The following is a 25,258-nucleotide window of genomic DNA, read 5'->3' on the forward strand; positions in this document are numbered from 1 at the left end:
CGGCTGTGTCTGTGTCTGGTCGGTGGGTGCAGGAGTAGGAGTGGAGATAGGGATCGGGTTATGTGTAGGAGTGGCCGTGGAAGGCTGGCCGCTCCCAGAAGGTGTGGACCCCTCTCCAGTCTCAAGTGTACGCCGCTTCTTAGCGGCGGGTAAAGTAGTAGGTGGGTGGAGTGAAAGGTGGTAGTCAGGTAGAGGTGGCAGTCGGGCGCCCCTAGCGACAGTTGGCAAAGGGGCTAGACTGGGGAGAGTGTCACAAGGTAACTCCACAGACAAGGAACCGTCTATCTTCCATGTCTGGTAGTCTGTGGCCAGCCAATGTTGAGAGTGCATGGCGGCCAGACTCAAATACCTCTCTCCCAGGAGGTACGGTAGGTTACGAGGCCAGACAGGGAAAAGGGAACGGGCAAGAATGGTGGCCATGCCACCGCAGGCAATAGATCCCGTGACCTTCACCCCCTGGGCCTGGAAGTACTGGGCGGTCAGAAAGGCAATGTTGAGGGTAAAAGGACCCTCGTAGTCAATGTTCAGGTAACCGCCTATGATGGAGAGCTCGTTGTTGTTGATGTTGTTTGGCTCCTTTCGGCCAAAAATGGTGCTCCCCATCAGTCTAAGAAAGTAAAGGGCAGGGGGAAGGTGGACCTGTGCGAGCTTTCGCTCGGGAAAGATGGTCTGGGCCAAGGTTCGCCAAAGCTGACGAACGACCCTCATAGGGGCGGTATCGTCGCCCGTAGTGGAAAGTCCAAGTCTGCTACCAAACTCCCCCAAAGTCATCGAAAAAGTCCGGTTTAACAACCGGAAAGACACAGAAGAACTAGTGCGGGCAGTGTCATGTGCCCCGGAGGAGAAGGTGAAGGAGCTGAGGAACTCAAGACTCAGCTCCAGAAAGGTACGGCCACTCATAGTAATGAGTCCGGCCATCTCTGTGCCCCGTAAAAGCTCACAAACTGACTCGTAGATGCCGAGTCTCTCAAGTGTCGGTTTATCTAAGAACCGGGTAGGTAAAAACTCACAGCCAAGGAGGTTATAAAACCTATTACGATGTACACCGTTAACAAAAATTACCTGCGGGTAGTCGGGGTGAGAGTCGAGGGAGTTGTCCCCTCGGACAGTGACCGTGCTAGGAGCAGCAGAAGTAGAAGTGCTAGGAGCTGGCGTAGAACGGGAACGTCCACGACCTCGGCCCCGACCTCTAGAACCCAAAGTAGAAGCTCGTGCAGTGACGGTGTGAGGAACTAGAGCTGCTCTAAAGGCAGCTACAGCAGCAGGTGAGTCCGTCGCGGTGGAAGTAGAAGCTGTGGCTGCTGTGACCACCACCGAAGAAGAAAGACTAGCAGCAGTGCTAGCAGTGGTGGTGGGTGTGACTGAAGTGGCAGCCGAAACAGAGCTAGCAGCAGTGCTAGCAGGTGTAAAAACTGTATCGGCAGCTGAAACTAAGAACACATAAGTGCTGGCCGGTGTGAAGACGGTAGTAACAGCAGGGACTACCGTCTCAGTCAGAGACAAAGACGGACTGGAAGAAGAGCTCGACGAAGGCATCGAGCTAGAATCCATCCTGAATAAATAGGTCAGGGGAATTTGATAAGAATTACAGCTAAACAACATGAAAAACAGCATGAAATCGGCATGAAAATTCCCCTAACCAGTCGAAAGATTCGACCTTCAGCACATAAATTCCCAACTTTCCTCAAAAATTTCGAATAAGAGCATGTAAACAGCGATAGGGGATGGTAGCAGATTATAGCAGGAAACCAGGTGACAGTCGAAAACCAGGTTTCAGTCGAAAATTTCGACTATAAAGACCCCTAAACGCAAATTTCGCGCAAAATTCGAATTTAAACATATAAAAATCAATGAGGATACGGGATTAAGCATCAAGTAAGCTAAATAGGGCAGACAATGACAGTTATAGTCGAAAAACTCGACTAAGCAAGGAATTTCGAAATCCTAACCTAATTCACCTCATAATAAGCAAAATTTATGAAATTAAAATGCAAAGAGGTGTAGGGATCACTTACTTGATAATTAAAAACCCACAAATAGCAATTAATTGGCAAGAAACAAGCAAAAACAGCGATTTTTTGATCGAAAAAACCGCAACCCTAATACCCCTAATAGACTGAGTAAAGCAACACGAATCAAGGGGAAAGTAGAGGGCTTTTGTCAATTAATTAACAATGAACACAATGTAGGTGACGGATTTGGTATAAGGGCAAGAAAAAATGGAGGAAATTGGGGTTTTTGATCGCTAAAGGGGAAGGGGTCGAAAGAAGTTGGGAATAAGTGAATTAGGAATGAAAAAGAGGGAAGTTAAAGAAACTCCCTTCGTGTGATTTCTACTTTTACTCGATCGAGTGGTTTAGAACTGCTCGATCGAGTCCTTCTTGAATCCATCTACTCGATCGAGTAGTTTTTTACTCGATCGAGAACTCCCCATTTCTGCTTTACTCGATCGACCATATTTCACTCGATCGAGTACTTTGGTACTCGATCGAGCAGTTTTACTCGTGTAAGCTCTTGAATTCGTCATTCTTCCTTTGAATTTGCGTAAAATTCCCCAAACCTGCATAAAAACACTTGCAAAAATATCCCAAAATACCAAATACGCAAAGTAACAGTCTATAGTCTCTAATCTACGCTAAAAATTGTCTAAATTCTAATTGTCCTATTTAAAAGTAATAAAAGAAATTCAACGGAAAATTTAAAAATTGTTTATACAAGTTGGTACACGGGGCATTTCCCCGCTCATTTCCCAAGGCAATTCAGTAGCCCCTCGGAGGGCTCCTGACTGGAGGACATCACCTCAGCAACATTGATCGTCCTCTTCAGCTTCCATGAGCTTGAACTTGAATCATTAGGATCTTTAGGAGGAGAATAGTTGACATCCACATATAAGCGAACGTTTCTCGTCTTTGCTCATTTCTCACCGGCTTTAACACTGTCACTCCCACTTTGAATGACATTAATTGCATAATGCCCTTTGACAGCTCCTGCAATATTTTCATCTGTACCTGCAGCAAGGAAAACAGATGAACTTTCCTCCTTTTTGCTCTTTACCTGAGGCGGAGGGGTCACAATATCAGCACAATGCTCCAAATTTTCATTTGGAGTGTCAATAGGAGGGTCAATAGAAGAGAGATCATTGCAAGGCTGAGCTTGCATGGGAGCCCTTCGAAACTTAGACTGATGGAATATCAATTCCTCGTCTCCTACCTGAAAAGTCAATGTCTTACCCCCGACGTCTATTACTGCACGGGCAGTAAATAAAAATGGTCTCCCTAAAATAATAGGGGTATGGGCATCTTCGGGGATGTCAAGTACAACAAAGTCAACGGGAATAAAAAACCTCCCGATCTTAACAGGTATGTCTCTATGACACCTAGTGGCCGTGATATGCTACGGTCGGCCATCTGAACAGTCATATTTGTGCAATTAAATTTTGTCAAACCAAGCCTCTTAGCCAGAGACAGCGGTAAGACACTCACGCTAGCGCCAAGATCGCATAACGCGTTATCAATCAAGTGGGTACCAATATGACACGGAATCGAAAAACTACCCAGGTCTGACTGTTTGGGAGGTAACTTATTCTGAACTAGGGTCGTCCCTACCTCAGTCAAAGCTACCGTCTCCTGATCATGAATGTGCCTCTTACGCGATAAAATTTCTTTCATGAATTTAAGGTAAGAGGTACCTGTGTCAGCAGTTCGGCGAATGGCACAGTGACCTGCAAGCTTCTCAGGATTTCGGCAAATTTGCCGAATTGTTGATTAGCTTTAGTACTCTGCAGACGCCTCGGGAAGGGAACCGTGATGGGTATCTCGAGTCCCTTAATCCTCTCTTCCAACGTGTCAGCCGGATCAAGCTTCATATCCTTCGGACGCTTCTTTCCTCTCGAACGAGGTCTTTCAGGTGATTTCTCACTTGATCGAGCACTAGCAGGCTCTCGATCAAGCTGTCCATTATCCATACTACTCGATCGACCAAAATTCCCATTCGATCGAGTAGTTTCTTCAACAGAGTCACTCGATCAAGTATAAATTTCACTCGATCGAGCAGTTGCTTTTTCCTGTTCACTCGATCGAGTAGAAATTCCACTCGATCGAGTACTTTCTTCAACACTTTTACTCGATCGACCCCCAGAAACTAGTCGATCGAGTACTTTCTTAGCCGTCAGCTCCTTTTCTTCACCATAACACTGTTCATCAGCAGTTATAGCCTTCCTCGGGTCTGATTTCAACACTTCCGGTCCCTCATATGAACGACCGCTTCTCAAATTGATTAAATTTACTGTCTCATGTGGGTTTTTGTCAGCTTGTGACGATAAATGACCCGGTTTCCTTACAGATTGGTTCGCGGCTAACTGGGCAACTTGAGTTTCAAGTGCCTTGATGGATGCATCTTTCTGTTGATCACTCAGCTGCCACTGCTTTGTAAAAGAATGCAACATAGTCTTTAGCTCACCTATATCACTCACCCCTCCGGAAGACGATGCACCGTGATTGGGAGGAAGGAAGGAAGGAGGCTTCTGAAAGCCTTGTTGATTCTTATGTGAAGGAACATACGGCTGCTGCTGGTGCGGAGGAGGGGTACGATTGAGCACATTTTGACTAGTCCACCTCAAGTTGGGATGGACTGCCCCTTGGTTATTATAATAGGAACCCCCTCCTTGCCTATATTGTTGAAAGGCAAGGACTTGTTCCTTCTCTGTAAGATAGCCAATAGCAGTATGGCCGTCGTTGCGACCATACCTCTCACATGTGACGGTCTCCCCTCTAGTAAGCAAATGGACTGTCTGAGGCTCCCCAGCAGAATGTAACTCCAACTTGTCAAATCTAGCATTCATGGCTTCCAGCTGAGCTACAACCTGCTTATCGACAGCATGAACTGTTCTAATACCATCCTTCGGGTTTCCATACTCAGCACTGTGATTCACCATCTCTTAAATAAGGGCCCATCCCTTATCATCGTCAGTGTTCTCTTTGAATCTTCCGTTAGATGACGCATCAAGTATGGCTCTGTGATCATCATATAGCCTATTGTATAACTGGTTAGACAGAAACCACGGATTGAAACCATGGTGAGGAATAAACCTCACTAACTTCTTGAAACGGGACCATGCTTCATATAAAGTTTCATCAGGTGCCTGCTTGAAACTTGTGATCTTTGCCCTCAGCTGATTGGTGCGCTGTGGAGGGAAATATCTCTTATAAAAGGCAAGAGCAAGGGTCTCCCAGTTGGTAACCCCTGCGGCCGCGCGGTCCAAGTCAGTCAGCCACTCCCTGGCTGAGTCAGTCAAAGAAAAAGGAAACATAACCTCCTTAATCTTTTCTTGAGTTACCCCCTTTGTGGCGGGGATAGTAGAACAGTAGTCCGTAAAGACCTCCATGTGCTTCCTCGGGTCTTCACCTGCCACACCTCTATAGAGATTTCTCTCCACTAGATTGATATAGGAAGGACGGATGTCAAATGTATTCCCATCCTCAGTGTGGATATTGAAACCTTTTGAAATTGAGGCTGCTTTAGGCTCCGAGTGACTAGCAATGTTCGGCATCTTTACTGGTTGATCGGCAGAAATAGGAATGTCTTCTACTAAAGACTGGTCTTCTGCGAAAATAAAATGGTGAAGCTCTGGTTCGAAATTACTCAAGTCTTCCTTTCGTGATTTTCTCTGCAGACGGAGTCTATGCCTGAATAGTCTCTCTGGCTCTGAATCACCTGAAACTAACTCAAACCTGTCTGACCTGGGCATAAACAACACTGAAAGAAAATAAATAAGAACTGCCTCGAGGAATGAAAATTCCCTGAGACAGATAAAATAAACGAAACAAAGACAGATAGGGCAATTGCCTCTCCGGCAACGGCGCCAAAATTTGACAGGGCTGTCGTGTACCTATAAAAAATAAACTAACTAAACTAACTATATAGCTAGGGAAGTCAGGTCGATCTCCTCAGGGAGGCAAGATATCTGTAAAGTCCGTCTATTTAGTCACAAATGGGGGTTGTTTAAATTGGTTTTTCTAAACTAAAGGTTTAAAGGAAAGAGAAATAAAGAAAGAGCAATAAAGGCAAGAAAATAGAATTAAACTATCAAATAGAGAAGGGTCATGTCCGGATTTCGGTTCACTACGGTAGTTCAGTGACTCAACTGTAAACAACTTAGACAAATCAATGCGAGATGGATATGGAAAGGTCCTTCCGGTCCACTTTCTACCCTAAACTTCCACTAACTTAACTTCCGTCCTCGTCAGGGTAGTCTACTGTTCATAGCAGGCCTATTTAGTCCAATATTACGATCCAGGATTAAATTTAACCAGATTAAAGGGTGACTCAGAAGCGTGCACTCAACTAAGTTGGTAAAATACAGTTATATTGCTATGGTGACAGAATCTCACAATTAATTCATCTAACTTATTTACTACATCGTCACATTTCTACCGTAGATCCCCTAATCCCAACATGAAATAGATTTAGCTACTCATATCGCTATTAATACTATCAAAACTAACAGCAGATAAATAACCAGCATTCAACATATTAAAACAATAATTAAAATGCATAAAAAGTAAATTAGGGCAGAAATTAAATTAAGCAAAACAAAGAATTAAGCAAATAACATAAAGATTATTATTAATAAAGGAGAAGAAGATTACAATCGTGAGAATCCGGCGTAAAGAACGACAAATTCGAGTGAAATAACCTCGAAAATAAAGTTACAGTGAAGAATGAAAATGATAGATGAAAAACTGAGTACTCAAGTGTCGATGATAATAGAATAGATAAAAGATAGATAGCTAATGACCTAGTAACGTAAGCTTAAATAGAAAATAAACTAAGTCCAAAAGCTAAAACAAGTTCACGGGCTATATAAAGCCCACGCCAGACTAAACCACTCGATCGAGTAGAATAAAACCACTCGATCGAGCAAAACTCCAGAAAATCTACTCGATCGAGTAGAATAGTTACTCGATCGAGTAACCTCTCTTTTCAGCACTTCTTGATCGAGTATAAAAGTGCTCGATCGATCAACCAATGACGTAGAAACCATTCGATCGAGTAATAAAACCACTCGATCGAATGTTCTTCCTTCAAATCAGCTTAGACTCGTGCCCGACTGCCTCGTAAACCATGCCTTCACGAATCCCAAAGCAGAAACTCACTCCAGAAAATTTCGTCTCCTCAAAATGCATGCAAAAAGGATGAAAAATGGTACGATTCTACTACTTTCGTGTTCATTTCTACAAAACGGACAAAACGAACCAAAGTAGCCAATTCGGGGGCAAAATACTATATAAACAGTACAAGAATGCATGGAAATACGTGCTAAAATAGGCTAAAAAGACTATACAATATGCACGTATCAGGTTGCAGCGCGAGGCAACTGCTGGTGTTTTGGGCACTGTGGAGCGTTCAGATGTTGCTTTCCCATTGTCACGTCAAAACATTGAGGGTTCCGGTCAACGTAGTCAACGTCGATGTCTTGTGTTGGATCTACGTGCTGATATTCTTACAGTTGAGCAAGTACATTCCATAGCGGTCAACATAAGTACCTGTTTGATTATTTTTTGTTGAATCATTCTAAAATGTTTACCCTTTTTCTTATTCTGTTATTCTCTTCAAGTATTAGTTCCCCGACTACTATTATTCTACGATTATTCCAATGTTATTCCACTGTTATTCTGTTTTACATTCAAATTGTTACTCCACTGTTATGCTGCGGTTATTCTAATATTACTCCACTGTTATTTATTCTGTTTTTAGTGTACTGTTATTCCTCTGTTATTTTATTACTCCACTGTTTTTCTAGTGTTATTGTACTATTAATCCACTGTTATTTATTCTGATGTTGGTGTACTATTATTCCGCTGTTATTCTACTATTACTCCATACGTTTTACAATTCAGTTTTTAGTAAAATGTTGGAATTTAATTTTGACAGGATGTCCATGAACTTATATTGCTTGACGAGAGGGACTCTTAGATTTTATGCCACCGATACTTGGAAAGGGCGGAGGTGATCAAGTGTAAGATGATGAAGAAGAACCAGCAGGCTATGCGTCAACCACCTACTGCTAAGTTGCCCAACGAAGTAACCCGACCAGCTGCTGAAGAAAGCACGACTGAACGTTCAGAAAAAATGCATTGTGAAGGGTCAGAGAACTTGGTTGCTACCCCATCTTTCTTCACGGATCAAGTTATCCGTAAATTGGATGAACGGGTTAAGAATGTAATGGCTGTGCAAGCAGCAAACTTATCACGATCAACTGTTTCTAAAGAACTAGTTTCAAAAAAAGCTAGATATGAAAATGTCATTATTGAAACTCCATCATTTAATCTATTTTCTCAATTTTATGAGGATTGTGTCGGGCTTTCGGATATGCAGCCGACTATAGTTGGAAAGGAGGAAGTTAAACAAAGTCCCATCATTCAACAACGTGCAAGGGTGGGGACTCCACAATTGTCACCCCTCGGTTTAGACGCTATTACGACGGATGTCTGTGCTGACATTCAGTTTCGTTATGGTGAGCCACATGGTGTTGGTGAGAAAGTAGTTGATGTGGAGGACGTTAACATTCAAGTTTAAGAATATCTTGTTGATAATCCACCAGATGACGTGCCTAATACTGTTGAGTGTACAACCGTAGATGTTCAAGCAACTCAAATTCCAAAGACTGATACTTGTTTGCCCGAGACAGAGTTGAAGTCTACCGCTGCTAGCATTCCAATGCCTAATGACACTCAACAGTTCACTCAAATTGGCAGTGAAACATTTGTCACTACAGAAGAGGAAGCCGCCGAAGTGGTAATGTGTTGTCATGCAGACTTGTTGCTTGGGGCAGCGTCTGAGATAGATAATGGGTGGGGCAGCATGCTGAGTTTGCTTGGGGCAGCATGCTGAGGTTATGTTGGAGGACGGTACTGTTATGGGTAAGGGTGTCCTAGAGGACAATGGACTTGATGGTTTGAATGCTCATAATATCGGTACAAGTTATTTGTTGCACTCTGATGCACATGAGGAGCTAATGTTGTCCGTTGGGCCTAAGAATTTTGGATGTAGCATGTTGTGTGGTAAAGTGGATCCTCACCTAGTTATCCTGTCAAAATTAATGATAACATTGGGACATGTTTTCAACCCAATGCTATCCAAGAGGAAACAGGTTGCAGACTACTGTTTCTTGAATGATCATAATATGTCGCAAACGTAAGACATGGTTTTTATTTTAAAAAATATTCCGCTTTCTGTTTTAAATAATATTCCGCTTTCTGTTCTACAAAAACGTATTTTTAGTGACTCTTATCTTTCTCTTTTTCTTCTTTTTGAAGTGAGAATCTTGTCACTTGGGATCTTCACGGTTATCTGAATAGAGAGGATATGGAATCCATGGTTCCAAACACAATGATAATGTTTGGAATTATCGACCGGTGGTCCCTCTTACTTAATAATACTTTTTTAAGGGGAAGTCCAAGTCGATTTTTCTTTGGGATTGGTGCAACGGTTAGTTATTATATCTTAAGTGTATTAGCTCTTATTGTATCTTTTTACTTTATTTTTCATTTTGTATAACGTTTCAACTCTTTTCTCCACTTTGTTTTAGAATCCGTTGGGCCAAATTTGTATGTCGTCGAAACTTGAGAAGACTTCCAGAAGTGATTTGTATGAGGAAGTCATGTTGTCATTTACTGAATTTGTAAAGAACAACAAGAGAGATTGTGATCTTAATTCTGATATGGTATGTTTCTGTACTTGTGTTATTTTGCTATTATTGTACTGTTATTCTACTATTATTTTGTAGGACTATAACTATCAGAGTTTTAGACTGCTGTTATTGTGCTGTTTTAATTAATTTTATTTGCCAAATATTTTCCCAGATTTTCATCCCAATGCTTTTGCGTGAACACTTTAGCTGTTTGTGCATCAACTTTAATGCCAAGAGGGTTGAATATCTTGATAATGTATTTCAAGAGGCGTTGTTTGCTGATCATCAGCAAGACTGTGTACGTTTGCTGTATTATCAAACTGTTGTAAGTCATTTATTGCGTCTAATTTTCTCTTTGTATTTACCTAGTTTAAGTATTGTTTCTAATTATGTTCTCTTTTATTCGCTTATTTGAAGCTGAGTCTAATGTCTGATTTCCTGGTAAAAAATGGAGTTGCCCGAGGCGGGGAGGTTAAAGATTATAAAAATTTTCAATGTCCCTTTTAGCTGGCAAACTACTGAGATTAAAAATTTGGACTGCGGTGTATATTTGATGTTGCACATGCTCTTTTACCGTGGGAGTGTTTTTGATTGTGACTTGGGTAATACTAATTCAGGAGCACTTTACCGCGCTGAGATTACTGTCTTGTTTGTGCTGTCTGATATGAACGAGTCTAAGGGTGATGGGTTGAAAACTTTGGAAGAGGTGGTCAGCAGGAGAAAGAAAACCCTGAGTATCCTTGAAGAGAAACGGCGTATTGAGCTCACAGAAGCGAAGGTTTCTCAAAGCGGTAAGAAACGTAATGGCGCTGCCAGGTTGAAAAGTGTTGGTAAAAAGGTTAAGATGACGCAGCCTATTATCGAGTCCGGCGTTTCATCTACGGTCACCGAGAGCAGTCAATTCTCTAAAAACATGGCTTTTGATAGCACTATAAGTCCAAAGTCGGCTTTAGGCAGCCGTAAAGGGGTAGGTCAGATGATGGGCTGGGTTGCTCTATGATTTGCGGGCCAGAGGACAGTAGTTTTTTTGCCGTGTCGGATTTGTTCCTTAAAAATAAAAAAAACAGTTCTTTAAGATGCTAAAGGTGCGGAAGCAAGTGGTGGACTTTGTTTTTCGTGAAGATTCTCACTTGAAAGAAGAGTACGTGTCCATTTTCATTTCTTTGATTGTGGTGTTACTGTTCAGTTACTATTTTTGTTTTCAACTGTTATTGTTATATTATCGTCTGTTAATGTCCTGTTATTATGCTGTTATTTTGTCAAAGCACTAGTGCCAAACTAGTATTAGTAATTCAACTGTTAATTTTCTTTGTTATTCTGCTGTTATTCCACTGTTAGTCCAATGTAATTGCACTGTTAATTTGTTATTATTCTACTGTTATTGAACTGTTATTCTAGTGTTATACCAGTGTAATTCCACTGCTCTTATCATATGTTATTTTTGTGAATGCAGTGATATGTTAGTCGTGTACAACGAGGATGTCGGCATGTTTTTGGACAGGGATGATATTGTTTCCTTATTAGATGTAATTGCTATGATGTCAACAAGAGTAGTGGATGCTTGGTCGACTCTTTTGAATTCATTGGAGTTTGATGAACGTTCAGAACCAAGCTCAATGTTCTTCGAACTTCGTCATATGGTATTGGTTTTCCCTTTGCTAATTTACGTTATTACCTAATTGTTTACTCATAACTAGTGATATATTTTTAACACTTGTGCACTATTTTTTGTTGTTTATGCTTTCTTTCTAGGAGGATGCTCTTTTTTCATTGTTAGAAAACTTTGATTCCTTAAGCCATGTCGACGGTCCGGGTAAAAGGCTGTTGCAAGTATGAAATCCTTATTTACAGTCCTGCAATGGAAAATGTTGACTCAACTTTGACCTTGTGTTTGTGCCTATTCTATACAATGATCACTACTCTTGTGTCTGCATCAACTTCATCAATGAATCTATTGATTTTTTAGACAACACATTTTATGAGGGCAAAAATTTATCCGACAACAGAACACTGGCAGAGATTGTGGCAAACCATATGCATGTGTTTTTAGAGTCTAACAATGTTATGAAGTCTAAAGATTGTCGCAACTTTGAAGTCATGGATGTGCCATTTAGATGGAAAAAGAAGGAACCACTGGATACCGAGTCTGGCTGTTTCTTGTTGTATACAATGGTTGAATATGGTGGCAGCGTATTTGAGTCCAGTCTTCACAGCAAGGTAGCTCGTCGAAGCTATTGCGTAGAAATATCCGCTTCTTTGATTTTGGTTGATATCAATATCTATAGGCAGTTAGTGCTTGATAAGGTGAAGTGTTTTGAGAATCAAAGGCCTAAGACGTTGGGATTGGCGTCAGCTAAGAACAAGTTGAAACCCAAATGCTCTGCTACAAGTGAAGATTCAGAGTCTGTAGTGAATGCTGTACCGCTGACTGTTGTGTATCCAGTAGAGTTAGATTAAGTATTTGATATGTATTTTGGGATCTCATACTGATATAGTGTTATGGTTTGCTTAAGTTAATTTTAGCGCACTTTACTAGTGTCAACTGGTTAAAACCATTACTGCTTGTATCACACTATTATTCTATATAAGGAGTGGTTTATAATGCTGTTATTCTACTTTTAATTCAGCTTTGCCGTTAGTTTTATTTTGTTCACACTATCCATTTTTATTCTACTGTAATGCGATAGTCTAGGCTGTTTTCATTGCACTGTTATTCCACCATTATTTTGCTGTTAGTGCGGTATTATTTTGGAAAAGGACTAGTTTATTCTAATGTTATTCCACTGTTAGTCCACCATTATTTCATCTTTCGTGTTAGTTTTTTTTTTTTTGCAAGAAAAGCAAGCCGTGTATTCATCCATATAGAGAATAAAGGCAAATCTTACCAAAGTAAAACCAATAAGCTTATACTACTAAGACATTTAGAGACCCAACAATTTCAACCTCAAATGAGGAATGAGTTACAAACAATAGCCTTACTCTAACGACATACTGGACCCGTCTAATAATATAGTCAATATCGTGCTCCAAGTCTTGAAAGATTCGTAAATTCTTCTTTTCCCAAAGATTGTAAACCACCGCACTTAGACAGCTAACAAACCATTTGGCCTTCCAATGCCTACTATGTCTCCTAGCAACAATCTAATGCAATTCCTTTATGAGATTCATCATTCTACCAGTTAAGTTCATCCAATTTTCCTTGCAGAGAACACAACGGTTCACAATCAGTATGTGTCTCCTCTGAAGCTGATCCACAGTAGCAAGTCTCTGCTGCATAGCAAGAACTGTAAAAACACTATGCTTAGGTAGCATTGCACGAGTCCAAACAGTCCTTGCCCAGCTAGCAAACCTCCCCCTGCACCTGAACTTATCATACAGCAAATGAAGTTTAAGCTTATTCTGCTGCATACAACTCTTCAGGACAGCAATAGCATCAGGAATTTCCCCTGCAATGGCCAGTAATTCATTCCTAACTGTAAGGATGCATCTCCAACTCTCAGAATGGTAGCTCTTTGGTTCCAGAGTCCAAAAGTTTCCTGACTTGATGTTGTAAGTGAGAATCCAAGTAACCCAAGAACTATTAGATTGCTGCACAATATGCCAAATCCATTTACATATAATGCATTTATTCCAAGCTAAGACTTCCTTGATGTTAAAGCCACCTTTCTGGTAAGGGTTGTAGCAAGATGCCCAACTTTTTAGAATAAGCTTCCTATGCCCTTCCACAGCATTCCATAAGAAGTTTCTAGAATATTTGGCAATGAGCTTAACCACTCCTTTGGGAATCAAAAGAGTAGAACACTAGAACTGCTCAAGTTCAAGAATTACTGAATTGAGTAGGGTTATTTTACCAGCATAAGACAGTTTATAGTTAGAGGAATGATGCAAAGCCTTCTGAACTTTAGTAATGAGGTCAGCAAACATAGCTTTGTTGAGCTTGCCTTCATTTAATGGGACACCCAAATACCTAAATGGGAACTCTCCTTTAGTATAGCCAGTGCTATTAAGGATAGTATGTTTGATATTAGGTTGAATCCCACCCATATATATACTGGTTTTCTCAGGATTGGCATGCAAACCAGACATTTTTACAAAGGAGTTCAAAGACTCAGTCACACCTAGAACAGAAGGTATATCACCTCTAACAAATAACATTAAGTCATCTGCAAAAATCAAATGGTTTAAACCCAATTGGCCACACTTTGGATGGTAAGTAACCTGGTTTCTCTGATGAATGGCTCTTAAAATTCGTGACAAAACATCCATACTCATAACAAATAGAAAAGGAGAAAGGGGGTCCCCCTGCCTGAGACCACTTGCTCCTTTAAAAAATCCCACATGATCACCATTAAGCTTCAAACTAAACCATGTAGATGTGATGCAACCCATGATCCAAGTTTGAAACTGTAAAGGAAAATTGAATAATTGCAACATTTTCCTGATGAATTCCCATTGATGGGAGCTAAAAGCCTTCTTGATGTCTACCTTAATTAAGCATCTTGGAGAGATACCCTTCTGCCTATATTTTTTAATCAATGATTGAGTGAGCATAATATTTTCAAAAATGTTGCGACCAGTCACAAAAGCTCCTTGTTCTTTGCCCACAATGCCAGGTAATAGGGGTTGCAGTCTAGAGCAAAGGATTTTGCTAATAGTCTTATAAAATATAGTACAACATGTTGTAGGCCTGTAATCCATTACTGTATCCACGACACTTTTCTTAGGAATGAGGGCAAGCAAAGTAGTATTTGCTTGCTTTGATAGAGCTCCATTCCTGAAGAAAGCCTTGATAGCATTACAGAAATCTTGCTTAATGGTATCCCAAGATTTTTTGAAAAATTGAGCTGAGAAACCATCCTACCTCGGGCTTTTTGTTGAGCCAATAGAGAACAAAGCATTCTTAATTTTAGTATCATCCACAGTTTTACAGAGGCCCTCCCAATCAGATTCCAAAATTATAGGTCCTTTCAAATTGTCCATCTCAGATGTATCAATATCCACTTTCTAACCCGATAACCAAGTATAATAATCAATAAAAGCTTGATTAACCTGGGGAAGACCCTTTTTAATATTACCCAATCTGTCTTTAATTCTACCAATAATGAGACTTTGATGCTTCCTAGTTGCAATAAATACAAATATTCAGACTGTGAAACTGCCTTTTGTGTTAGTTTTATTTTGTAAAAACTATTCATTTTTATTCAAGTGTCAATGCAGTAGTTTAGACTGCTTTTTAGTCCACTGTTATTCCACCATTACTCTGTTGTGCATTTCACTATTATTCTGCATAAGGACTATTTTATTCTGATGTTATTCTGCTGTTATTCCACTATTATTCTGCAAACGGGCTAGTTTATTCAGCTGTTATTCCACTGTTAGTCTACCATACTATTCATTTTTGCATGTAATTCAAGCTTATCTTATCAAGATCCACTGATATTCTAACATTATTCTGCTTGTTATCGCACTATTATTTTGCATAATGAGTGGTTTTATCTGCTGTTATTCCACTGTTAGTGTACTTTTATTCCACTGTTATTCTAGTTTATTTTAGCTTTCCTATTACCTTTACTTTAACACTATCCCTTTCTGTCCAAATATAAATTGCGGTTTTTACTCAACTGTAATTCTATTGTTATTCCACCATTATTCTACTGTTATTGCACTATTATGCCGCATAATGAGTAGTTTATTCTGCTATTATTCCACTATTAGTCTAATGTTATTTCACTGTTATTCTTTGTTCAAACACTATCCATTTCTATTCAACTGTAAATGGCGGTTTTACTCCACTGTAAATGTGTTGTTATTTCACCATTATTCTGCTGTTATTGCACTATTATTCTGTATAAGGACTTCTGTTATTCCAATGTTATTCTGTAAACAGTAGTTAAACAATAAACATAAATAATAAATTGGAGCATAGTAGTTAAACAATAAACATCAACATTCTAACATATTACAAGTTTATTGTTTTAAGAACCTAACAACATTATTTTGAAGCAACAAATATTTTAAAGCAGGAACCCTGGACCATCATGGATAGATTTTATATCTTTATTCTATTCTCTGACTCCTGCGCGCAGGTCCTTGGACAATGCTCTCAACTTCCACTGATTCATCCTTAAAAGGGTTTTTGTATCCATCCATAAGTTCCAAGGTTTTCATAACTGGTGTCCAATTGTTAGAGATTGAAGGATAGACTTCAACGTAAGACTTCTGCAAAGCATTCACACCAGCAAGGAATTGATTGTCCATGTCGGCTTCTGTGTAGTTCCTATTTTTCTTTTCCTTCAACTGTCTACGGATACGTTCATTGTGAAATTCAACAACCTTCAATTGTGTCCTAATGTTTTCGAGATCTGTTATTAAGACCTCTTCACGACATTCTGCTGCCTCTACATTTGTTGGTGTATCGATCAACTCTATGGACAGTGAGTCTATTTTCTGTTTTGCTTCATCGAGTTCCTCCCTTGTTGGAGACCTTCGGTTATCGTCAGTTACGTCACTCATTCCGCACCATGAAAAGTACGAGCCTTTTTGCATTATAAAAAGAGGTTCAAAATATTTCAACCAAAAGCAAAGCAAAGCAGAAGAAAGAAAATTACCTTTCTGCAGAATCCAATATAGTGTAACCAAAGAAAAATAAAAATAGAAAGATAAGAAATTACCTTTTGCAAAGGAGATAAAAAGTTTTTTTGGAATGAAATTTTCAGTCTTTGTTTTTTCTTTTTTTCTAATGCAAGTATTTATAGGTGGTTGTGAGATACAAACAGTTTTTACTAATTAGATTAGATTAGATAACTGTTGTGAAAAGTCTAACTGCCTTTAATTAATAATACTAATCTGTTATTCAACTATTATTGTAGTGTTAAATGCATTTTTTATTTATGGTTGGTTTGTGGAAGACAATCAGATAAGATTTAAAAAAAAAGTAAAGTAACTAGTAATAATTCTCAGATAATGTAGGTCTCACTTTATTATCTGGTAACATTTTAGGATAAAATATAATTCAAACAAATGACAAATAGTAAAAGTCTTTTGACGTTTAGGCGAGGTCTTCATCATTGCCCTTATCTTTTGCGTCTCTTGTGTCTTTCTCAGTTCATGCATCTGATTCATATTCCTGCAATTTTTACTTTACTATTTGTCATTGTGGTAACGTAACAATTAGAGCAAAATAACAACACATTAATATCAGAATAACAGTAGAATAACAGAATAGCAGCATAATAACAGAGTAACACCAGAATAATAGGGGAATAACAGCATAATAACAGGATAACATTAGAATAATAAGAGAATAATAGTGCAGATTCATACCTCTTCAGTTTCTGATTCTTCTTCATCATCGTCATCAGAAGGGGGACTTTCAGCAAAAGAAAGATTACAAGTTCTATTGTTGTGGTTTACCCACTTCTTGCAGTTACCGCATCTTCGCTTCCTTTTTTCTGGCTTGCTCTTGGCTTTTTCTTTCGACAACCTCAATATTTTGCCACTGCCCTTATTCTTGGCCGTGTTTGGCGGTCGAAGGTCAATATCATTTGAAGCTGTGATCCCAAGAAGATCCTCTATTTCCTGACTTTTAATTTTCGGTTCAATTGGGCCTGTGATGTTCTCCCTGAACTGTTTCAGGGTTTTCTGCAGTTGCTTCATTTGTTTAATCGTAACATAAGTGTCCATCATCCCGACAGTTGCATAAATCTTATACCAAACCTTTGACATCTCAGCTTTCTTGATGTCAGCTTCGTCTATGTCTTCTATGACCTTCCAGTTTCATCTTGGACAATTGGTCTGTAGGATTTCCTTGTCCATCGAGCAAGGACATAAGACTCAGGTATCTTGTATACCTGCCTACCATTCCACACCCATAGTATATGTCGACAGACAATGCCACGCCTCTCAAAGAGCTTATATGCACATTTGCTCTCTCTAGTTTGGATGTTAAATTCCACTCGGAAGTTTCTGTGCTTCAGTCCATCACGAACATCATGGTACTCCACTATCCCTACTGTTGTAAAACCCCCGACCCCCATGCTGCATATCACATATTTAACTTCCTGCTGAAAGTCTGTAAAGATAGGATGTGTGTACACAACTGACGCATGCATCTCTACCTTCATTGGTCCTACTTTCTCGAGCATAATATGCTCGTTGGCATTGTCCATCCGCCTTTCTGAATGCCTTTGTTGTTCTATTGCAGAATTGTACCTCATCCAGACCTCAACAAGGGTTCCAAATTGGCTTTCAAACCATTTGAAATACCTGTTTGAACTTTCAGATCTATGGGTTGTCTTCGGCAAACAACCTAGAGGCAGATCGCGAAAGTAAGTCGGTATCCACTTTTGTCTGATTGAGAATACGTACTTCAACCAGCGGTTGTTTTGCATATCATGTGCTTCAATAACGGTTTGCCAGTTTTGTTAAAATTCTTCTGGTTCTAAGTTAACATCCCAAACAACAGCATTTATGTCTGTCATAAAATTCGTGTCATTGCAGATTGCTCTTCCAACCTTCTCAGGCACTTTCTGCATGATATGCCACATGCAGTACTTGTGCACATAATTCTTCAAAACGTTTGGGCATGCCCTTTTAATTCCAGGACATTGGTCGGTTATTATACATTGAGGCTGCTGCTGCCCCATTGCTTCTAGAAATTTCGTAAAAATCCATTCAAATGATTCCTGACTCTCAAATTCAAATAATCCAGCCGCAAAAGTGACTGTTTTCTTGTTGTGGTCGACTCCCGTGGAGGGAGTAAACACCATGAAATATTTGTTCGTCCCATAAGTAGGGTTAAACGAGATTGTATCTCCATACAATTTGTAGTTGTTTATGCCTTCCTTATCAGCCCAAATAACCTTTGTCAAACATTTGTTCTTATCCATGTCATAAGCAAAATAGAACCCCTTTGTTTAAGCAAGCATTTTGAAATGCCCAATGAACATTTTGGCATCCTTATCCCCAATGTAACACTTGATATTTCGTTTGAAGTTTTTGAAGTCTAGCAAAGAGGCACCGATATTTTGATAACCATTTGAGTATATCTTGAGAATTCCGAAGCTTAATGATGGACCTATATTTAGCTTTGTATGATCAATAATGGTCCTCATAATGTAATCATGGACGTCCCTTGACAGATTTTGGAATTCTCTATTTTTGACAGAGTAAAGAGAGTGATTGTGAACGTCTATAAAGACGTCCACAATATATCCAGCCGGACTGTCGTCCGTTTTTTGACAGGTTCTCAATCTCAGGTTTGCCTTGCAGCCACACCTTGTCAGGGCATGCTTCTTTGGTTGTCTAGTTTTTCTCTCTTTCTTCTCTGGTGTACTCGAATTTCCAGCTTGCTGATTGTTTGCTTCAAGACACAGTTTCCTTTTCATATCTCTATACCCCCTGTCTGTTACAGACTAGTGATTTTACGTTGACGCCCCCTTTAATTTCGCATTTCTGTACCTTCTCACATCAAATCCGCAAGCCAATGCATATATGGAATAAAACTGTATTGCATCCTCCAAGGTAAGAAAGAACATGCCACGCTTAGGCGTAAAATCACTCTCAACAGTTCTTACCCACTGTTCAGTACCCCCGGGTGTACAGCTGTAATGAAGAGTTGGAACAAACTCATTGTCTTCTTCGTCTGAACAAGTTGGGCTGGTGAATATATTGTTATTTGAAGAATCTCCAATAGTTACAATTGCATTTTTCCCGACAATAGAGACAGTAGAAACATCTGGGACAGTAAATTATTATAATTAGTAGAGTCAGAGGACAACAAAATGACAATAACATCACAATAACAGTAGCATGGGGGAATAATCAACATTGCAGTAATATGACAATAACAGTATGATAACAACAACTGGGAAACAAACGACAATCAATAACATCACAATAATACTAAACATGTTATTCTTATGCTACTCTCTTATAAGCCATATATTTTCATCCTACTGCACAATAATATAACAACAATAGTACAATAATATCAGAATAACAGTACAATAATATCATCATATTACTCTACTTTTACAATAATAGTACAATAATATCAGAATAACAGTACTCTTATGCTACTCTATTATAATCCATATAATACTGAATTTTTTATGCTACTCTCTTATAAGCCATATATTTTCATGCTACTGCACAATAATATCACAATAATATTACAATAATATCACAATAACAGTACAATAATATCATTATGTTACTCTACTATTACAGTAATAGTACATTAATATCAGAATAACAGTACTCTTGTGCTACTCTTATACAAGCCAGACAATACAATAATATCAGAATAACAGCTGAGAAACAGATAAGAATCAATATACTCTATTGATTGAATAAGTATCATCACTATAAGAATCAACAGCTGAGAAACAGATAAGAATCAATAACAGTATAATAAACAACAGCTGAGAAATAGATAATAATCGTTATTACCTGTTTCCAGATTTACTGTGGAGTTGATTTCTTCGTTTGAATTGTTATTAATGTCGCTATCCATCTTTTATACGTGAAAACAGTAAAATCAACTATTCAATTCAATTAAAATCAATGAATTTTACATTAATTTATTTTAATCAGAAAACATGCATGTGAATCAATGATTCAATATAATAAAAATCAACGAATTCGTCATTACTTTCGAAAATACGTTTACCTGTAATTCGTTTGAAGCTCGATTTCGGTAATCGTATTAGGTTTTTGATCAGAATATTTGTCTGCCTGCAATTCTCTGTGTTTTTTAGGTTTTGATTTTGAAGAGAGATGCAGAGAGAGAAAGAAATATCGTATGAATGAAAGTATCAGTTTAGTTTTTCAGCTGCTTTTGTATTATTTGTATTTTCCTTTTTCTTTTTTTTTTCTGACGTGTCACTTTTGATCTCAACCCTCGGTTTCTTTTGATCTAGTGGCAGAGATTTTCCAAAGCGCAAACTCACCGTAAGAACCAAACTCACGAGATCCCGCCTATATATATATGCTGAAATTATACTACTTATTTTAATCATATTCATTTCTACTACACAGCTACAAACAATGGCCAGGTTGATACTCAGAATGGTGAAAACGGGGGATAAGCCATCTGAAGAAGAGTTGGTTATGGTTCAGCAAGTCATAAAGGAAGCAGGGGAGAAGAAGGAAAAAGCGGGCATGCGAAGTGAGGAAGACATGGCAAAGGATCAAGATGGGGTAGTTGATGAGCAAGCCATGAAGGCAGGGGAGAAGGAGGTGGAGGTGGGAGCCGAAGACACGTTCTTTTCATCTCCAAATCCTGCTTTTAACGAGGTATTAGCTACTACGACTAGTTTATAATTGCTTTATATGTATACTAATTAATTAAATTTATTAATTAAAGTAGTGCATGTATATATACAAATTAATTAAAAATGTGAAGGTTGTTTGTAAGAAGTTTTGTGTTCTTTACTACAAAGCCCCTGCAGTAGCATCGGGCAAAATTGATGTTGCTAGGGGAGTAGCATTCTATTGCGACCAGAATCAAGAAGTTGAGGTTGAAGGCAATCAAGGCATTGCCCTCCGTGAGAGATGGAGGGAAGTGGAAGTGACCGAGTTATATCTGGAGGAGTATGGTACTCTAATAGTACCACGTAGTGATAATTGGCTTTTGCAAGATGTCGTGGGTTCTATTGTGCAATGGCCTGAAGCATTCATTAGTGTTGACATCTCCGGGGTAGTTATGCTAAAGCGAACGCATTTTATATAATGAAAGCCTTTAAATTTATTAGGGTAACCTTATCTAACATATAGTAAGTATTTCAATTTTTACATATGCAGAAGTTACACGAAGCCATTATGGCTGAAATTAGGACTACTATGTCAACACCTAAAGTCACTGATTCGACTTCCTCTCCACCCAAAATTCAAGAGGTAGTAATAATTTGAAAAATAGATTGTGAGTTTTTCCTTTTTTTGTGTGGTTATTTAAATTATATAAGACGTCTCGTGTAATGTATAAAGTTATTTTTTTTTCTAAATTGTAGACCGGGGCTAAATCAAATGACTTACGATATAAGCCATCTACTTTTGCTGCACACAACGCTGGTGTTCCTCTTAAACCTAGATATCACATCAATGATTATAAAAAAAATTGAATACAAGGGATAAGAGAGAAAGTTAGAGAGATAAGCGTCTAATTTTCTAGGGTTTTTGTTCGATCTGTTGCAATGGCACGATCAAAGAAAAACAATAAAAGTCCCCAAATTAATTTAGGTAATTTTACAAAAAATCAATCTAAAGGTAAAGGGAAGGCCCCTGCGAAACATATTCAATTCTCGTCGCTGGAATTTGAATCAGACCTGGACTCTATTATTGAAGATGAGGAATTGGACCTGGAGATTCCTGCAGAAGTCTTACCAGTCAAACCTTCGACGCCAGTACTTAAGCTTACGAAGGAGGATGTTGCGGGGGAGGTAAGATTTTGGTCTACTTCTGTGTATTGCTATATCCTTGGTGCGAAACCTCTCAGTAATGTGATTAGTGGGTTTGTTAAGAGGGTATGGCAGTCAAATGGGGTGGATAGGGTTTCATTCTTACCCAATGGGATCTTCTTGGTACGGTTTAAGACGAAGGAACAACAACATGAGGTTTTAAACAATGAGCATCTCACTTTTGATAACAAGCGGGTGATTATTAAGGAATGGACACCAGAAGCAGAGTTGCTTAGGCATGATGTTTCTAGGGTTCCTATATGGATGAAATTGTACGACTTGGATATCAAATTTTGGGGTGTTGAGTCTCTGAAAAACTTGAGTGGACTGGTTGGCACTTACATTAAGTGTGATGATGCCACAAAGTCTAAAGCCTTTCTGGATTATGCTCGAATCATGGTTGAAATCCAGATTGGACAGCAGTTCCCTACAGAGATCAATTTCATTGATGAGCATGGTAAACCTCAACGTGCTAGGGTTGTCTATGATTGGCTTCCTACTACTTGTACAGTTTGCAAGGGTATGGGACACACTGTTGATGTCTGTAGAAAATAGGTGAAGGGTGCAGGAACCAAAGAAGGTGTGGCAACCTAAGATGGCAGCACAAAAGGTTGATAAAACTAGACCTCAATTGCCTAAGAAGCAGGTTCAACAACCTATCCAAAGGCCCAATGTTCAGAGGGATGCAGTACAGCAAACCCCTGTGGTGCAGAGGGTGAATAGCACGCCTTTAATTGTGACTAAAGAACCAGTGGTAGAACAGTCCATGCCTAGGAAAATACTTACTAGGTTAATGAGGAATGACTCAGGTGAACGAAGACTTTTTACCCCTGGGGAACTATATTTCATGGACTCACTGAATTTATCTCTGCAGAAATCAAAGGCAGGGTTCATTGAAAGGGTTTTGGTTGAAAAAGGTGAATCCGGCAAAAGGCTATCTGATAATGGGTAACTTTGGATTCTGGAATATAAGAGGGATGAATAGTAGTAGGAAGCAAGATGCAATAAAGTGGTTTCTTAACCAGAATAAGGTAGGGCTTTTTGGCCTCTTAGAGACTAAAATTAATAATAGTAACTGGAATAAAGTTAGGAGTAACCTTTGTGATAATTGGTCTATTTACACCAATTCCAGTTGTCATAAAGGGGGTAGGATTTGGCTTATTTGGGATCCTGCTTAGTTTTAAGTGAGTGTCAAGGAAGTGACTGCTCAGTGTATTCACTCAGAAGTTGTGGATAGGGGTAGGCAGTGTACTTTTTGGCTAACTATGATCTATGGGTTTAATAAATTGGTTGATAGAGAACCTCTGTGGGATAGTTTGAGAGCTTTTCATAGCAAGATTACTGGACCATGGATGGCTTGTGGAGATTTCAATGCCCTTAAGGCTCTGGATGAAAGACTTGGAGGTGCTGATGTAACTGGAGCTGAGGTGAGACCACTGTGTCAAGTTACTCAGGACTGTGATCTATATGAGATGAAGAGTACGGGTTCCTTTTTTACATGGACAAATAAACATGAGGTGAGTGGGAAAGTCTACAGTAGACTTGATAGGGTTTTTGTCAATGAAGATTGGGTGCTTAGGTTTTCTGAGAGTTATGCTCATTTCCTTCCCGAGGGCTCTTTTGATCATTGCCCCTGCCTTATCAGATTTGATGATATTGTTAGGACTAGCAAACCTTCTTTTAAATATTATAATATGTGGTCCAAAGCTACAGATTTTGATGAAGTGGTTCAGCATGGTTGGAGTTATATAATCCATGGCACTCCTATGTTCCAAGTAGTCCATAAACTGAAGGTTTTAAAAAAGGGGTTGAGGAGACTGAATAGAGATCAGTTTAGTGACATTGAAAAACTCACAAATGTCACTGAACTGGGTCTTTTTAACTTCCAGAAGATGTTGGGAATGGATCCTCTGAATGTGGAACTCTGTCAGGCAGAAAAAGAGTGTGCAGCTGAGTTTGAATGGCTTCAGAAGGCTAGGGAGGACTTCCTTAGACAAAAAGCAAAAACTGCTTGGCTCCATTATGGTGATGAGAACACGGCCTTATTTCATGCTAGTATCAAAAGGAGGAGATCTAAGAACAAGGTGTATCAGGTTAAAGATAAGATGAATAACCTGTGTACTACTTATGATGAGATAAAAGCTGATTTTGAAAATTACTATATTTCTTTGCTGGGTACAGCTCACCCTGTTAGCCCAGTTAAGCAGAATGTGGTCAAATATGGGACGTGTTTAACTGATGTTCATAAAGCCATTCTTCTAGCTCCTGTGACTGTAGAAGAGGTTAAGGAATCTATGTTCTCTATTCCAGGGACAAAGTCTCTTGGGCCTGATGGATATAGCAGTCAGTTCTTCAAGGATTGCTGACATATTGTTGGACCTGAGATATGTAGGGCCATTCACAGTGTTTTTGAGTCTGGTCAACTGTTGAAGCAGTGTAATAACACCATTCTTACTTTGGTCCCAAAAGTTGATGTCCCTGAGTCTGTGTTGCAATTTAGACCCATTGCTTGTTGTAACACAGTCTATAAATGCCTGTCTAAAGTGATATGTACTCGATTTGGTAAGATCCTGCCTGACATTGTGAGTGGTCGTGATCCCTCGCGGGGTTTAGTTTTCAGTACTTGTCGTTAGGAGCACCTAGACCTAAACACAATTTATAACTTCACCAACAACTCTACAATTAGTAAAGAGGCAAGTAAAGGTCGGATCCCAAGGGACGGGAATTGAGATGAGATTTCTATTGCAACTAGTGGTGTCTAAGGGTGTCACAATTGGGGTTTGAAGTAGAAGATCACTAAACTAAATAACAATGAAAGTAAACAAGCAAGATGAATTAAAAGGGATGTAAACAATTGATAAAAAGCACTAGGGTGTCATGGGGTCATAGGGGATTCATGGGAATTGATCATACAAACATATTCTCAAATTATAAGCAAGCAATTATTGTTGTGATGGATCGAGTTGGTTTATATCTTACAATCCTAGGAAAGTTTGGGTCCCGGAGCCGAATCGATTAGATTCTACAACACCTACAAGTCGACTTAATCTTCCCTACTCAACTATATGCATGGTCTAATGAGACTCGAGTTGGTTTATGTCTTACAATT

The 25,258-nt window shown here is 39.2% G+C and overlaps 2 protein-coding genes and 1 non-coding gene across 3 annotated transcripts; all 3 read left to right on the plus strand.

The window, feature by feature from the left end:
• The first annotated feature begins 5,066 nt into the window (after nucleotides 1–5,066).
• Nucleotides 5,067–5,172, plus strand: LOC141621016 (small nucleolar RNA R71). Its single transcript, XR_012532085.1, has one exon. It is a non-coding gene; the product is annotated as a small nucleolar RNA R71 (small nucleolar RNA).
• A 16,713-nt stretch (nucleotides 5,173–21,885) lies between these two features.
• On the plus strand, nucleotides 21,886–22,704 carry LOC141649756 (uncharacterized). Its single transcript, XM_074458439.1, has one exon. It carries the CDS (start codon nucleotides 21,886–21,888, stop codon nucleotides 22,702–22,704), a length of 819 nt encoding a protein of 272 aa, XP_074314540.1.
• Nucleotides 22,705–23,414: 710 nt separating this feature from the next.
• On the plus strand, nucleotides 23,415–24,515 carry LOC141649761 (uncharacterized). The gene has a single exon (XM_074458442.1). It carries the CDS (start codon nucleotides 23,415–23,417, stop codon nucleotides 24,513–24,515), a length of 1,101 nt encoding a protein of 366 aa, XP_074314543.1.
• Nucleotides 24,516–25,258: the final 743 nt, after the last annotated feature.

This window comes from Silene latifolia, chromosome 1 (assembly GCF_048544455.1).
Source record: "Silene latifolia isolate original U9 population chromosome 1, ASM4854445v1, whole genome shotgun sequence".
NCBI lineage: Eukaryota > Viridiplantae > Streptophyta > Magnoliopsida > Caryophyllales > Caryophyllaceae > Silene > Silene latifolia.